Below are 15,981 nucleotides of genomic sequence, written 5' to 3' on the forward strand. Positions count from 1 at the left end.
CAAAAAGGCTCTGCTCTATCTTAACCTCCATGATCCAGTGTCATTTCTTGAGTCTGGTCACACTGTACATGCCCTCAGCCACTGTCTCCTGCCCGAGCCCCCAGATTCTGACCTATCCCCCAGCAGACTCCCTGCTTTATGAGCGACCGTTTCTTTTTTTTCTTATTTTTTTTTTTGCTGAGGAAGACCGGCTCTGAGCTAACATCTATTGCCAATCCTCCTTTTTTTTCCCCCAAAGCCCCAGTAGATAGTTGTATGTCATAGTTGCACATCCTTCTAGTTGCTGTATGTGGGACGCAGCCTCAGCACGGCTGGAGAAGCGGTGCGTCAGTGCGCACCCGGGATCTGAACCCGGGTCGCCAGTAGCGGAGCGCGCGCACTTAACCCGTAAGCCACGGGGCCGGCCCTGAGCTACCGTTTCTGAAAGCAGTGGGTCTTATTCCCTTGGGGCACAGAGCAGAATAGAACGCCAAGGCCCACGGCCTAGAGAGATGGCAGGGACAGCTGGAGAAAGCGCCCTCATTGGACTGGCACTCCTGAAGTAGCTCAACCATTTTGCGTAAACTGAATTTCTAAAACATCAGGAGCTTCTGTTATAATACAGTTCAGGGTCAGATATAAATGAACCTCTGAATTTTTGTCATTTAACTCTGGTCTCATCGTGGAATCTCTGATCTCTCTTGCTGAGTGTCAGCCAACTAAGCATTAGTCAGAGACTATGCTTGGAAGAGTTATTCTAAATTGTGTTAAGAATTGCTCGTTTGTTAAAATAATGCACATAACTGGAGTCACTAAGAATTACTAACTAAAAATATTTATTAAAAGTTATTCAAATTTAATGTTAAATGGACAAAAATATCACTGTCAAGGTCCCAAAATGGGTTTATAGAGTAAATGATCAACATTGAGTCTTTTATTATTTTAGATTCTGTTTTTTAAACAACTAACTCAGCCTCATCCATTAGGCCCCACCTGGTATGTAAACCTCTTTCTATAAATAATCAACTCCTTTTTTTGCCATCACTTTCTTTCAGTATTATTTATTTCTTTTAAAATGTAATGGTTTATTTGGGGTCCACAGAGTTAAAGTAAACCACTGAGGTAGGTGTGAGATGGGTGACAGCATCTGCTGAGAAACTCAGAAGAGAGTTCTGAAAAGAAGACAACAGGGGTTGGAAGTGATGGATGAGGAAGTCCTGGAGATGCAGAAGCTGGGGGACCCAAGAGGGGAGGCATCCCAGGATGAAAGGAAGTGCTTACGTGCCAGCTGAAGATGCAGATGGAATGGATCACATTTCTGAAACCCACTGCAACAGCAGCAAAGAGAGCTTTAAAAAAGGCAGAATTCCACGAGGACAAAGGGAACAGGAAGAGGATGACAGCAACGAGATTTCAGAAGCTGGAAAGCGGATGGGTGGCTGGTAACTGATTGAGCACGTGAGAACAATGAATGCTAAGATGTCGTGGAAATGCTGGGCAGTGACTGGACTTATGCTGCTGTGGAATTCCCGTGAGGTTGGGGCATTAGTGGCCCCAGGTACTCAGGGAAGTGAGGGTGAAAGTGGGTTATGAACAGAGGAACACTGGTTGAAAGTCTGTTTAAGAAGCAGTGATTCAGGGCCGGCCCCGTGGCTTAGCGGTTGAGTGCGCGCGATCCGCTACTGGCACCCGGGGTTCGGATCCTGGGTGCGTACCGACGCACCGCTTCTCCAGCTGTGCTGAGGCCGCGTCCCACATACAGCAACTAGAAGGATGTGCAACTATGACATACAGCTATCTACTGGGGCTTTGGGGAAAAAGAGGAGGAGGACTGACAATAGATGTTAGCTCAGAGCCGGTCTTCCTCAGCAAAAAGAGGAGGTTTAGCATGGATGTTAGCTCAGGGCTGATCTTCCTCACACACACACACACACACACACACACACACACACACACACACACACAAAAAGAAGCAGTGATTCAGATCTCCACCCCAGCCTCCCCACACAGCTGAGCGAGTGCCACCCTGTCCCCCCGCCAGAGGTTTAGTGTCTAGAAAGGAAGAGTTCAAAGTGTCTAGACTGGGGGCGCTCTGCCCAGTGGGGGCAGGGGCAGTGCCTTGAGAACAGGGAGCTTCAGTGAAGGGTCACACAAGCCAGATCCTCTGTCCCACTCAGCTGCACAACACTGGCAGCCAGATCTGTTCCTTCTAGACAGCAGACTGGAGGGGTCCTCTCTGGGGACTCGACCAACCTCAAAGAAGAGATTTGAAGACCCCGACACTGAAGATTTCTAACAAAAGGGCAGTCTGGTGGCCCTCCAGGGAAGGGAAACCTACCCTGATAAGCTCCCCCAACGTGTGCAGAGCTTCTGTGCATCTTTCCGTGCTCCTTTCTGACATGTGAGTGGATGGCAAGTATCACCAAACACTTGAGGATTGCCTCTAATACGAAAGGCAGAGGAAAAAAGCTAACTTGGAGGAAACGGAGTTTATAGAGGGGGCAGGGGACATCAGGAAAACCATCATCAGATCTCATAGATCAAAGGCCACCATAGCTATGAAATATGAACAGGGCAGCGTGAGGGAAGGAACATTCGGAGAGCAAACGTGCTTTTGGAAATTAAAAATGAGGAGGACAAGTGACAAACAATGGGAGGGTGAGAAGTTGAGGAGATGTACCTGAAAGAATCAAAGAAAAAGAAATAAGAAAAAGAAGTCAAAAAATAAGAAAATCAGGGGACCAGTCTCTGAGGGAAAAAAAAAAACCCCATAAATAAATAGCAAACAGAAGAGAAGAAATCAAAGATATAACACAATGTCTGAGAATTAAAGGTCACGAATTTCTAGTTTGAAAGGAGCAATGAGCACCTGTCCCAAGGCATTTCAGAACACTGGAACAAAGAGAAGATTCTTCAAACTTCCAGAGAAAACACAAAGGAATGGCATCTGGCTTCTCCACAGCAACCCTGGGAGCTGGCTATGACGGAGCAATGGCTTCAGAATTCCCTGGGAAAAATCACTTCCACCCTGGAATTCTATAACCGGCCCAGTGATCAATCAAATATTAGATAAAATAAAGATACTTTCAGACCATGCAAGATCCCCCAAAATCATTTCCTTCGCACTAACTTTTTCAGAAACCACCGGAGGATTTACTCTGCCCAAACACAGTAAACGAAGGAGTAAGACCCAGGTCAGGAAACAGGACCCAACAGAGAGGTGGACAGAGAGAGAAGGTCCTACGATGGGCAGTGTGGGAGGCGAGTCACCAGTCCAGAGCAAAGAAGGCAGAAGGAGAGACCTCTTCAAGAAGACAAACTCGACAGACTGCTTGACGTGGGTGCCTTGAGAGGGGATTCACCCAAGTGGGGGAGAGCTTGGAGATCCATTATCATAGGACACACAAAAGCCAAGCAAAAAGAAACTAAGACAAATATCAACTCCAGGGAAAACAAAGTTGGGCAAGAAAGGAAAAGCACTCATGTTACACTCAATGGGTCAGCTGTGAGTAGCGTTTATGTGGTCAGAAGAATGTCCAGGCTAATGCTGACCGAACGAGAACTGCAACACGGATCGGGAGACTGGAGGGACAGGAAGTGTTTATGAAAGGGCCAATTCCCCTCTTTCACAGTGAAAGCCCCAAACAAAAGCCCCTTGAAAATCAACAAGGAGCAACATCATAAGCATGAGTTTTAGAGATATGGGGGGTACCGATCAAAAGAATCAGCTAAAAGAATTGAAAATATTTGTTTCTGAGAGCAGGACATGGGGAGCAGGAAGTAGGGCAGGGGGAGGTGGGTGGATGACGGCTGTATTTCACAGTGGCTCTTCTGTAGACCACATGCATCAATAATGTTCATAGAGGAGAAAATAAATGTAAAATCACAGCCAAAATGCCTCAGTTACTGAGGGGACTGATCCTGGGAACAGTCTGCTCCCAGGTGACGTGAGCCCGCAGGCGTGGCTCAGATGCACGTGTGGAGAACCCAGCAAACTGCATACCATTGACGCCTTCTCAGCTTTGAGGGTTTTCACCAGCTCCTCTTGAGCAACTATGCTGCTGGACAGTTCCATTCGGGAGGCCATTTCCCTGGGTGCTGGCGGCCTTGCTCAGCGGTCCAGACAGAACTGCAGCGGAGGAGAGAGAGAGCAACACACCTGTATCTAGTCCTTCTTTTCAGAACGGTTGGAGGTGAGTTATAATAGATACTACGTTAATAGAAATACAAGCAGAAATTTTGGGTAATAGGAAAAGGAAGAACACATGCCAACGGTGAGGACTCCAGGAATCGATGATTTGTGCACTTGAGGACTGCGGGGTAGGAGCCCTCCCAACCAAGACCCAGCGCACAGCTGCTGATTTGTCCCTGGGCCTCACCCAGTGCCGGGACACAGGAAGGATGCAGGTTTGGTAGGGAGAAAAGACCAAAGTGCTTTCATAAACCTAAGGCCACCACAGCTAAAATCATTTGGCAATTGCTATTTACTCTTTATCTTAATTGCACTGGGGACGACTTCCCAGACCTCTGCAGCCATAACGCACTGTTGAGCGAATGACTTCCTCTGCAGGCCAGCTGCTCTGTCCTCAGACAAAGGGAGGTCTGGGGTGAAGGGCAGGGCCTTATCTGTCCTGGGTTCCAAACGAAGTAAGAACTATATATAGCCTGCCCGTTCCACATGCTTCCTTATTTCACTGCAAACCTTTGAAGAAGGTGTACCTGCACCTTCTATTACTCATTATTTACCATTAACCTTGAAAAGGGCGGGGCACAGGGCAGGCCACCTGATGCTGCCCGGGGGCAGTGACTGGCCACCATCAGCGCCTGCCTGGGGCAGTCGCTTCCCCTTTCTGAGGGTCAGCTTCCTCATCTACGAAGGGCCGCCTTCAGGAACCTCTTCACCTACCTCAAGGGCTGTTACGAGAAGAAAGGAGAAAAGAGGCCATGGCAGGATTTTGTCAAGTATAAAGACATAAAGACACACCACTACAGGTATTGTTTCTGAGGGTTCCTGAACTCCAGCTCCACCTGTAACTTGCTTCCTCACCGTGAGCAGGATGAGCATGACGATGACAATGAGGCTCTGCCAGAGCAGCTCATGCCCAGCACTTCTGTACTTGCTGTTGTTCTAAGCACCTTACGCACATCAACTCGCTTAAGCCTTACAACAATCCTATGAGACAGATTTATCTCCGTTCCATAGATGAGTAAACTGAGGCACATAGAGGTTAAAAAACTTGCACAAGCAGGCCGGCCCCGTGGTGTAGCAGTTAAGTGCGTGCGCTCCACTGCTGGCGGCCCAGGTTCGGATCCCAGGCGCACACCGCCGCACTGCGTGTCAAGCCATGCTGTGGTGGTGTCCCATATAAAGTGGAGGAAGATGGGCACGGATATTAGCTCAGGGCCAATCTTCCTCAGCAAAAAGAGGAGGACTGGCATGGATGTTAGCTCAGGGCTGATCTTCCTCACAAAAAAAAAAACCCACAAAAAAACAAAAAAAATACTTGCCCAAGATAACCCAGCAAGTGAGTGGTAGAGACGGGATACAAACTCAAGCAGAGTGACCCTAGAACCCACACTCTCCAACATTACCGACAGGTCATTTAACTGCAACGGGCCCCAGCCTCGACTGTAAAATGGGGATAACCACCAGAACACTCACGAGCACGGGTCGCACAGACGGTGCAGGTGGCTCCACAGTCTAGCACAGCATCAGCCCCACAGGAGAGGGTTCATAAAAGACTATTTTGTTTTTTTAATCATTTAAAATCTTTTTCTAGTAACTCTATGAACCAAACACACAAATTTGAAGAGTAATTTATTTTTATTTATCCATTTGTTAAATATTTGTTTAAAAAGCATGAAAATCTAAACGGAACTAATCTTTATACAACTCAATGAAACCATAATGCAGAAACCAGGATGGGATAGCAGCCAGCCTCCTTCCCCTCCTTGCTGACAACCACCTCAGTTCTCAGAAGGGGAAGCTGTGATAACTGACTCAAGATAACGAAGCTCACAGTTTAGGGAGAAGAGAAGGAATGCAGAAGAGCCTTCTCACTAGTGCTGAGGGGAGAAACACTCAGGTCCACATCAAATAATCCAAGTGATGAAATACTTCTAGCCACGAATGATCAAACATTACATTCAGATACTTTACACATGATTCCAGATTCTCCCAACTTTCAAAGCTGGGTGTTACAGCACGCGCTCTGCATTAGCAGACGAGACGCTGCGGCTCCGGAGGTTAGAGCAAACTTCTGAGGTTATACCGCCAGAGTAGCTAAACCAGGATGTGCCGCCAAAGCCACCCCCGATCATGTGCTGTCTCAGAGTTCCAGCTACTCCCTCTGCCCCAATGGCTTACACTCTCCTCTGCCTGCACACTGCCGGCTATCTTACTAATTCAAACCCCAGCTCTTCTTTGCAGCCTTTCCCGACCCCTGGACCTCTGGGGCCAATTGGTCACCCTGTCTTCGGTGATCCCCGAGCATCCCATTAGTAACTTTATTAGGGTGCTCACACCGCATTTAGTTATTTGTCTTCTCCACTAGACAGCGAAAGCAAGCACTGGGTTTTATTCTTTCACATGCTTCTAGTACCTTGCCCACAGTAGCTCGTCATCGAACATTTACTGAATGAATAAATCTCATAAGTTCAATTTTCCTCTAAGGTTTATATCCTCTTAGAATATCTTTCTAAGTGCTTATTCCTGTTGAAGGCAGATTTCCCCCACCTGGACTTAGACAGCCTCCTGTTTAATATCCTGACGCTGTGCTGAGCCTCTTGCCACTTGGGAAGAGCCTGGTGGATCTCACGGCATCTTCTCCAGGTCTCACATCCCCAAGCTGGTGTCTTCACCCATTGCTAACATCTGCCCACCATCCCAGTCACTCTTTTTGGAACTCCCTTTGGTTTCCCCGTCCTTCCGAAAATGTGGTATCTTGTACAGAGGGCAGCAGGCGGCACAGTAAGGTGCTGAAATCTGTGAGTAGTACCAAAATCAAGTCCAGATTAAAATTACCCTTAGAAATTCCTAGGGAAAGTGCCAGGTCAATGACTGGGCAAGCCCCAGACAGCCAATCTCCCCCTGCAATGGAGCAGATAGCTGCGGAGGATCAGCTAGACGAACTGGACCTGCATTTTGGGTCCATGTTGTAGGGAAAAATATTTATCTTTAAATATTAGAATCCCGTTTAAGAAGAGGCAAGCGGGAACTAAATCCAACTGAGGGAACAGTAGACGAGGTCTCTCTGCTCTCAGGATCACGAGGCACACGCTTATTGTGTGGGAATCACCCACACTACAAATCTTGTGTGTATGATGCAACTTCCCTGAGTGAGTACTCCGGGAGAGATCAGAGACAAGGAGAACAGAACTATCATCTCTCCCATTTCACGCATCTATCCACTTCACCCCCGTTTCTTGTATGCATGTTCTCTGTTTTTCTCCCATCTGGTCAACATCCTCCTTTATTTCTTTGTTAAATAACTTTTAGAACTAAGTTTAACTTCAGAGGTTTAACCTAGAGTTCAGAACCTCTGAAATTACCTCAATAGCTTGCACCAACGTCGGCAAGTTACCACATACACTGTAAATAGGGCTTTGAATCTTTGTTAAGGAAAGTTGCTGTATCTACTTAACAAATACTACAATCTAAAACAAACAAATGAAGCTATAATCTGTGAAGTAATCTATTATCTCCTCTAAAAAAAGTTCTGGGAGTATAAAGAACACAGCTAAAGAGAAAGAGAAAGCTAAAAGGCTCTTAATTCTCAATTTCACTTTTTCAAGAACTTGAATCAGGCTCATTTTGAAAGGTTCCATTGTTCTGGAGGAGCATAACAAGCATTTGAAGAAACTGGGAACAGTTTTGGGATGAGAAATGGAAAGAATTACAGAACTATTTAACAGAAGAACACAACAATGACTTGGGCCATAATGAAATCAACTCACAGGTAAGATCAGAATACACTGATTCTGCAATTTAGGGGAAGAGTGGTATCCAGATAGCCGATGCTGGAGCAGCTAGGAAGAGCAGGTGCCCCAGGAGTTTCTGGAATCCACCAGGAGGTGGGATACCATCCTTCACATCCTGGTTCACCTCTGGGGTGAACTCGTCAAGTTCCCAGAGCACGAGAAAATGACTTCTTTAGAGCAAGGAGTTCACTAACACTTCAAATCTTGGAACAGATTATGTTCACTTTTTCTTTTTTAAACCCAAGAGGAAAGGTTATTTTTCCCTCTAAATAATAAAATGCACATTATCTTAAAAGGCAAAGAAGACATTAATTTATATGAAGCCAGGCATAAGATATTTTTGGGTACCACAACGAGAAGGCTAATAAGTTTGGATGTTGACTATTTAAGGAGGCTTCATCAGTGAAAAATCTGACAGCCAACAGGAAGGTGCTGAGAGTCAAGCTATGAATGCAGCAGGCAACTGCTCCCCCTCATCTCTGGTCCCTATGGAAGCCGTGAATCACCTGAACCTGGAGTCAATTGGATGAAATCAAATGCACCACACCCTGAGCCTAAGAGAGCCAACCCCTCATCACCTGAGCCAAGGTTAAAAATACTAACAAGCTCTAAGTCTGGCACAGACGGCAATACATACTCAGGTCGTAGGAGACACTGCAGCGGGGCAGAGGTGGCCACTGGTCCTGCCGGGCAGCTGCGTGGCTGAGATTGCCCTGTGCAGCCAGACGCTTTAATAGCCTTCCCCTCTTTCTTTCAGTTTCCTTTTTAGAAAAAAACCTCTTTTCCCCCCCTGTTTACCCCACCCTTCAGCTACTTGAAGCGAGAAGTTTCTTAGAAACCATCCCCTTTCTGAGAAATACTTGAGTCTCCTGACCAGCCCCTTTGACTCCGTTCAATCAGGGGTGGGGACCAACCCTCCTGAGAACCGAGGTGTTACGGGGTCGTTGCATCAGCCACCGCATACCGCAGCCCGCCTCCCTCTACCCTCCCCGCCCTCTTCCCGTTGCCCACCCTCGGCATCAGCAGGAGACTGTTCTGTGTGGTCGGAGGGGAGGGGAGGGGAGGGCTGTAAAGCCCCCGCGGGTGTGGCCACCGGGGCGGGGCACTGCAGGGGGAGAAGGCCGAGCGCCGAGGTCAAACGGACCTGGGCTTCAATCCCAGCTCGGGCGACCACGCTACCTCCGCATCATCTTTGGCTTCCTCGTGTGTGAAACGGGCATACGGAAGCCTAGACTCACGTGGGGGCTACGCGCGGCACTGCGGCCACGCGGCAGACCCTCGTCGGGGCGGGGCCGCTCCCGCGGGGGAAGGGCAGGGCTGGGAGAGGACGAGGGTCGGCGCGGGCGGGAGGAAGGGCGAGGGGCGCCGGGCAGAGCCCCTCGTGGGGCCGGAGCGCGGCGCGCAGCGGCCCGGGCTCGGAGGAGGATACCGCGGGCGGCGTGCGCGCGGCTCCGGAGGGGCCAGGTCACGGCGCCACCCCTGCCGCCCCGCTTCCTCCCCGACCCCACCACTTACCAGCCAGGCCCAGCCCGTGGACCAAGCGGCTCACCCACGGGGGCTCCCCCCGGGCGTCCGTGGAAACGCCGTCCGGCCGGAACAACTTCCGGCCCTGCTGGGCCCTCATTGGCTGGCCGCGCGGGGGCGGGGCGGAGGCCGCCGCTGATTGGTTGGCGCCTCCGGCGCCGGCGGAACGCGACTGGGCGGTAGAGTGCAGGCCGGAACGCCTGCGGGAGAACCGAGCGCTTCCGGTGCGTGTGGTGAGCGGCGGGCCGGGGCGGGAGGGCCCGGGACCCGGTAGCGGCTGCAGAGCTCCGAGCCCCTCGGCGCCGGCCTTTCCCCGCCGCTCGCCTGTCCTCCATCTCCGGTTCCCTGCGAGCGCGCAGTGCCCTGGACCATCCTTACCTCTCACTCTTGACAGCTCGGCTAACTCCTATTCATCCTTCAAAACCCATCTCTGCTCGTATGTTGTTTGCTGCCTTCATCAGTCTGTGGCCTCCGGCGCAGGATCCGTGTTTTGTGTTTAATCTCTGGCCACACCAGATACAACATAAGGCTTGGCACACAGTAGGTAATCAGGAGATGTTTGTTGAATGAGAAGACCCTATTTCTGTGCCCCCCTCCCACGAGGTTGCTTTTTACAAATATTTCTAGATGCTGGGGATCAAACAGTGATCAAAACACAGAAAATCCTGCCCTGGTGGGGCTGACATGCTAGTGACCGTCAATGCCGCCCCCTCTCCCGTAGCCGCATTTCTCCAATGACCGTACCTTTCCTTCTAGCGGTACCTCTCTCTCTTAATCACCCCCTCCTTCCAGGAAAAAAGCCTCCTTTTAGAAACACAGAAGGCAGCAAACGCCTTTTTCCTGAAGTTTATGCTGTTTTCGGTGGCTCCCAGTCTTCTTCATTTTTGCCTGTTTTCCTTGAGTCGTCTTTGCCTCCTCTCTTACCCTATTGGATGCGTTTTCTTGGTTCTGTCTTCAGTGCTGCTCACCACCGCCGCTCCCTCACCTCCAGAGCGTCACTCAGGTGTCACCTTCTGCCTCAGCCCTGACTCGGCCTCCGCCGCCCTGCTCTCCTTCTCTGTCTTACCTTTCTCCCTAGAATTTCTCACCACCTGACGCCCTCGATCTCACTTGACTCTGGTCTGTCTCTCCCCGCTGGCCTGTGAGCACGGTGAGCCCAGGGCATCCTTGACTGTCTTGCTCGCTGCTGGTTTCCTGATGTCTCGTGTGGGGCCTGGCGAGTAGCCCATGCTCCATCAATGTTTGTTGAGCAAATGAACAAAATGTACGGAAGCAGATAGTACGGGAGCCCTACTGCCCATCCTCTGGCATTCATTCAGTCCTTGCTGCCCTGCCTGGTTAGGAAGTGGGGCTCACGGGCCCCAAGCCCCCTACTCTGGGATCTTTTGCCATAGACTTGGTCTTTAGTTCTGGCCGTTGGCCTCTCCTGTGAGTCGACCTCTGTGGATGACGGGTGGGTAGGAATCCGTCCTCCTGGCTGAAGAAGGCTCTGGTGGTGGAACCCACTGGGTTCCCTTTGACGGGAGGAGTGGGATGCTGTGCACAGGAGTTGAGACAGGTGAGATGCCTGATTAGGGAGGGCCTCAGGACCAGGCTAAGTATTCAGAGAACAGAAATGCCAGCTCCTTCGCGGTGCACAGTTCATTAGTTCGTAATTAGTCCGTTATATTGTATTAGCTCCATTTGAGATGGGCTGGCCCTATGGGGTTTCATTTAGACGATGGTTTTGTGTGTGGAAGGCGTTACCTGCCTGGATTGGGCTGCAGGTGAAGGTGGGGTTTGCGGAGGAGGCGGACTACAGATGATTGTTGATGGTGACCTAACTGGTTGGCAGTGGAGCCTGTCAGGCGAGTGGCGCCCTTAGGGGGAAAGGCGTGGAGGGGGTGGGCTGGTTGATTCCAGGGGACATGAAACCCGCTGTCCAGGGGAAGAGGTGGGTGATAGACAGGCTGCCTGGAATGGCAGAGGGAAGCTTCTGGCACTGCCCTTACCCCACCTGAGGGTTGGGGAGGAGATGCTGAGCGTGGTGTATCAAGGTCGGGCACAGGGGTGATCTCGGAGGTTGGTCTGTTGCCTGAGCTGTCAGTGCTGCTCCACCACGCCCTCTGCTGTCCCGGACGTGTCCGGCATCCTTGATTTCCTCTCGAGCGTACATCGTGTTAACAGCACAGAATTGAACTCCAGACTGAAGTACTTCTCCTAGAAACTAGTTGGCAACAGTTTATCATGTATGATGGTTCTAGAAAGGGGACATTCCCTGCTGTGTGAGTCTGTGAAGGGAAACTGGGGGATTTGGATCACACCCTCAGAAGGGTGGACTGATGGTGGCTCAGGCACCTCGGCCTGGTGCTGTAGGTGGGGCTCCCCAGCTGGCCTACAATTCAGATGAGATGGCTGGGTGAAGAGTGTTCTAGGCCGAGAGAACAGAAGGAAGGACGGCAGCACAAGCAGGAGGACGAGGTTGAGGGCAGTGTGCTTTTCCCACCGGGGTCTGGACATCTGTCCGTTTCCATATTTCCAGCCCTACTCTCATTCATGTTGACGAGTGTATGTTCTTCTCATTCATTGCTGATAAACAGTGCTGCCAGCTCTCTTTATACATCTATCTTTGCAAACATATGCTAGTATTTGTGTAGGATAGAGTTCTAAAGTGTGGTTATTGCAGTAAAAACTACGTGTGTTTACATTTGTAATAGATGCTGCCTGAATTGGCCTTCCGAAAGGCGTCTTTAAAATCCCAAGTCTTTCTGGCCAGGCATCGTGTCTCCATTTAGTCAGGTCCTCTTTTAGGTCTTTCAGTAAAGGCGTAGTTTTCTTCATGTAGATCTTGCTGATTTTTTTGTTAAATTTATTCCCAAATATTCCACAGTCTTCATTTTTAAAAATTACATCTTCTAGGGGCTGGCCCTGTGGCCTAGTGGTTGAGTTTGGCATGTTTCACTTCAGCGGCCTGGGTTTGTGGGTTCGGTTCCCGGGCACGGACCTATACCACTCGTTGACAGCCATGCTGTGGTGGCGACCCGCATACAAAATAGAGGAAGACTGGCACAGATGTTAGCTCAGGGACAATCCTCCTCAGCAAAAAAAAAAAAAAAAAAAAAATTAAAAAAATTATATCTTCTAACTAATTATGCCTGGTGTATAGAAAAGCCCTCATTTTGTATGTGTTTATTCTCAGAGGTTTTTAGGTCCTGGATCTGCTAGGTGGCTTGTTTCTTTCTTTGTTTTTTTTTTGTGAGGAGATCAGCCCTGTGCTAATATCTGCCAATCCTCCTCTTTTTTTGCCGAGGAAGACTGGCCCTGGGCTAACATCTGTGCCCATCTTCCTCCACTTTATATGGGATGCTGCCACAGCATGGCTTGCCAAGCAGTGTGTCGGTGCGCGCCTGGGATCCGAAGCAGTGCGCCCTTAACCACTTGCGCCGCCGGGCCAGCCCCTTGTTTTCTTTTAACTACATGTGGTGGTAGATATGCTTCCATGCAAGTTTTCTGACACTTGACTTTGTTGGGTCTCAGGTCGTTTGCCCTCGAAGGACAGCAAGAAACTGTGTCCTCAATGGCTTCGTTGGTGGCTTATGATGACTCAGACTCAGAGGCTGAGACGGAGCCTGCGGGAAGTCCTAATGCAGCCAGCCAGATGAGAGACACTTGTGATATGGTCAGGCCTTGCGGGCAGGATTTTGCGTCGGGCATCCTGGACGTGACGGAAGGGGGAGCCCTCCCCACAGAGCCCGGTTCTTATGAAGACCCGGCCGGCCATCGTCTCCCTGTGGTTCGGCTCTGGAGAAGGGACCCAGGGTCTTGCCCCAGCCAGAGGCTGCAGTGGCCCAGGGCAGAGCCTGAAGTCACCTTCCCCACAAGTGAGCCTCCTCGGCCTTCCCTGTGGACCAGTCACACTCCGGCCAACCACATGCCTCTGGCGGCTGCCCGCTTTAGACAGGTGACACCCTCCTGGGGACCTGGTGACTCCCCCGAGCCGTCTTTCTGTGCCCAAAGCAAATGTGGAAGCCCAGGGACAAACGGCAGCTCCCTGCAGAGGAAAAGGCGTGAGGCCTGTGTCGTCCCCTACACCCCGAAAAGGCTGAGGCAGCTGCAAGCATCAAGCGCAGAAACAGACAAGAGTACAGACGTGCAGCCCCAGGGCCCCTCCGCCCGGCGAGTGCCCGCCCCAGCCCGGCTCCCCGTGGCCCCCCGAGTGTCTGAGTTGATTCAGCCGCATCTGGACGGTCAGTATAAAGCAACCAAGATGCCCAGGGGTGTGCTGTTCCACCTGAGAGGCCACAGGGGCCCGGTCAACAGCGTCCAGTGGTGTCCAGTCTTGTCGAGAAGCCACATGCTTCTCTCGGCTTCTATGGACAAAACCTTCAAGGTGAGACTTGAGTGCAAATGCTCTTTTCAGATGCTCTTAGGAAGGAACTGCTGGGATGTTTTATTCTTCGAAACAGTGAGGTGGGGGCGGTTAAGGCTGGCCGTTTCTTTTTGGGAATTTCTGTGATTCTCCTTGTTGCATTCAGGAGCAGGTTCTCAGGGTCCACCCTGGATAGTTGGTCCATTCTGCCCCATCTGCCCCCTCCCCCCTTGGCCAGGCCACCAGAGGATGCTAGTCCTTATCCCTCGTGGGGGCGCTGAGGAAGTCCAGACACTCTGAAGGCCTGGGCGGACGAGGTTGCTGAGCGAGACCATTGGAGGGAGAAGAAAGCAGGCCCGGGACTGAGCCCCGGGCACTCAGGGACGCCCTCTGGGACCCGCGTTGAGTGTTGAGTGATGCCAGCTCTGTGCCAGGCGCCGGGCCAGTGCGCGGGGTGCAGAGGGAGACAGACCTGGCTCCTGGCTTCAGGGCGTGCATGGTGTGGAAGGGGATGGACAAGTGGGGAGTCACCAACAACCCTGGGCTCAGGGCTGTGAGGGCGGGACCACAGCAGGACACACAAGTGTCTGGGAACCCAGTGGGAGGGACAGCAGCCCGGCCTGGGAGGGCTTGGGGACAGCTTCCAGGAGGAGGGGAAGGGTCGCTCAGTGAAGGGGGTCGGGGGACGGAAGGGCGTGCTTGGCTGTAAGCACAGGAGACATTGAGGGGCCCGACGAGGGGTGAGGGCCCGATGCTGGGGAAGTAGGCAGGGGCCAGACCAGCGAGGTCTGCGATGCCCTGCTGGGGACTTCAGTTTACACAGAATTGTTATTTATTTATTTTAAAAGCTCCTGAAGTAATGCAGACTGGCGGCGAGCAGTCCCCATGTACAAGTGTGTAGTATAACAGGTGTGTCGCACCTGCCGGTGACCTGTCTGCAGCCCCACTGGGCTGTGCTCTGTTTCCCTCCTCCTCACTGTCCTTGGCACCTAGCAAAGCAGTGATACATAGTAGGTGCCAAATAAATGCGAGCTGAACAAAAGCTTCCTGGAAAGAAAATGGCTTTGGACTTGGAGGGACGTGGCTTCAAATGGAGCGGCTGGTCACTGGCCTGACTGCCCGCTCCGAGACTGGTGTCTCATCTGTATGGAGCGCGATTGCATGTAAGCATGTGAAACAGACACTTACAAAGCCCCTGGCACAGAGCTAGGTACCCCATCGGCGCTCAATGATGTTGGCTCCTTCCCTCTGTCTTCCTCAGAGTTCTGGAACCAACCTGCCCAGGACATTGTACTTGCAAGTTATGTTTTGAGCTTTTTTCCTAGGGGGCATCTTCTGAAATCAAGACAGAAAGCCCAAGTACAGGGAAGTCTTGAAATGGGCTGTCATCTTATGTGGCCCCTGTGAGTCATGAAATGACTTGTCTCTTCTTTCTGGCGAGGCTAGTGGAGTCCTGCGGGGACAGTGTCACGTTCTGTCTTCAGTTGGGACCCAGGGATTTATAGGCAGGTCTTCGGGGCTCTTCCTGCGAGGCTGGGGGCTCGGAAGTCTGCCCAGGAGGCTTCTGGCGTCCCTGCTGTGCATTGTGACGTGCTTGCGTCCATCCCTCGGTCCTGGGGCTTCCCAGCTCTCCTTCCCGAGAGTCTGCGCCCACGGAGGACCGTGGGTGCTTGTCCCTTTTGTCGGGAGCCCATCCGCAGGGTTTCTGGTGGGCATGTGTAGGGCCCGTGTGGAGCTGGGCGGTGTCTGGCTGGCCCTGGCTGTGGGCTGGAGTTAGAGTGATCTGGGCTTGGGGTGCGCCTCTGTCCCCAGCAGCTTGGTGACCATTGCAGGGCACTTGACCTCTCTAAGCCTGTTTCTCTGATAAAACAAGCTTATGAGACCTGTGGCTGGGGCTTCTCGGGTGGGACGAGTGCCCATGCGCTGTGGGCCTGAAACACCCCGTCTAATGCAGGCACGTGGAGTCTTGTGGAGGGTAGTGTGGTTACAGTGGGCCACCGGGCCCACTTTAGGGTGGCCCCTTTCTAGGACCCCGGAGGGAGGGGGCGGTCTGGCAGACCTTGGCGGCACCGGCTTGAGGAGGAGGCTAGGTGGCTGTGGGCAGAGAGGGGTGGAGGGATGTGGGGGCAGCAGGTGGGTCCTGGTGGCTG

At 51.6% G+C, this 15,981-nt stretch overlaps 2 protein-coding genes across 8 annotated transcripts in view; one reads left to right on the top strand and one right to left on the bottom strand.

Annotated features, from left to right (window-relative positions):
- Window positions 1-9,555, bottom strand: part of WARS1 (tryptophanyl-tRNA synthetase 1) — a 30,505-nt gene extending 20,950 nt beyond the window's left edge. Inside the window, exons 1-2 of one of the 2 annotated variants that reach the window (XM_058567711.1) lie at window positions 9,475-9,555; window positions 3,983-4,108 (exon numbers count right to left, since the gene is read on the bottom strand). In XM_058567711.1, coding sequence (XP_058423694.1) covers window positions 3,983-4,066 — 84 coding nt within the window. In that variant the 5' untranslated portion in view covers window positions 4,067-4,108; window positions 9,475-9,555. Of the gene's footprint in view, window positions 1-3,982; window positions 4,109-8,596; window positions 8,709-9,474 lie in introns of those variants that run through there. The other variant, XM_058567710.1, reaches the window with a different exon arrangement.
- WDR25 (WD repeat domain 25) overlaps window positions 9,332-15,981 on the top strand; it is a 141,520-nt gene continuing 134,870 nt past the window's right edge. The window contains exons 1-2 of one of the 6 annotated variants that reach the window (XM_058567707.1): window positions 9,332-9,716; window positions 13,000-13,852. In XM_058567707.1, the coding sequence (XP_058423690.1) occupies window positions 13,040-13,852 (813 nt within the window). In that variant the 5' untranslated portion in view covers window positions 9,332-9,716; window positions 13,000-13,039. The other 5 variants (XM_058567704.1, XM_058567708.1, XM_058567703.1 and 2 more) reach the window with 5 other exon arrangements.

This window comes from Diceros bicornis, chromosome 24, assembly GCF_020826845.1.
Source record: "Diceros bicornis minor isolate mBicDic1 chromosome 24, mDicBic1.mat.cur, whole genome shotgun sequence".
In the NCBI taxonomy this organism is placed as follows: domain Eukaryota; kingdom Metazoa; phylum Chordata; class Mammalia; order Perissodactyla; family Rhinocerotidae; genus Diceros; species Diceros bicornis.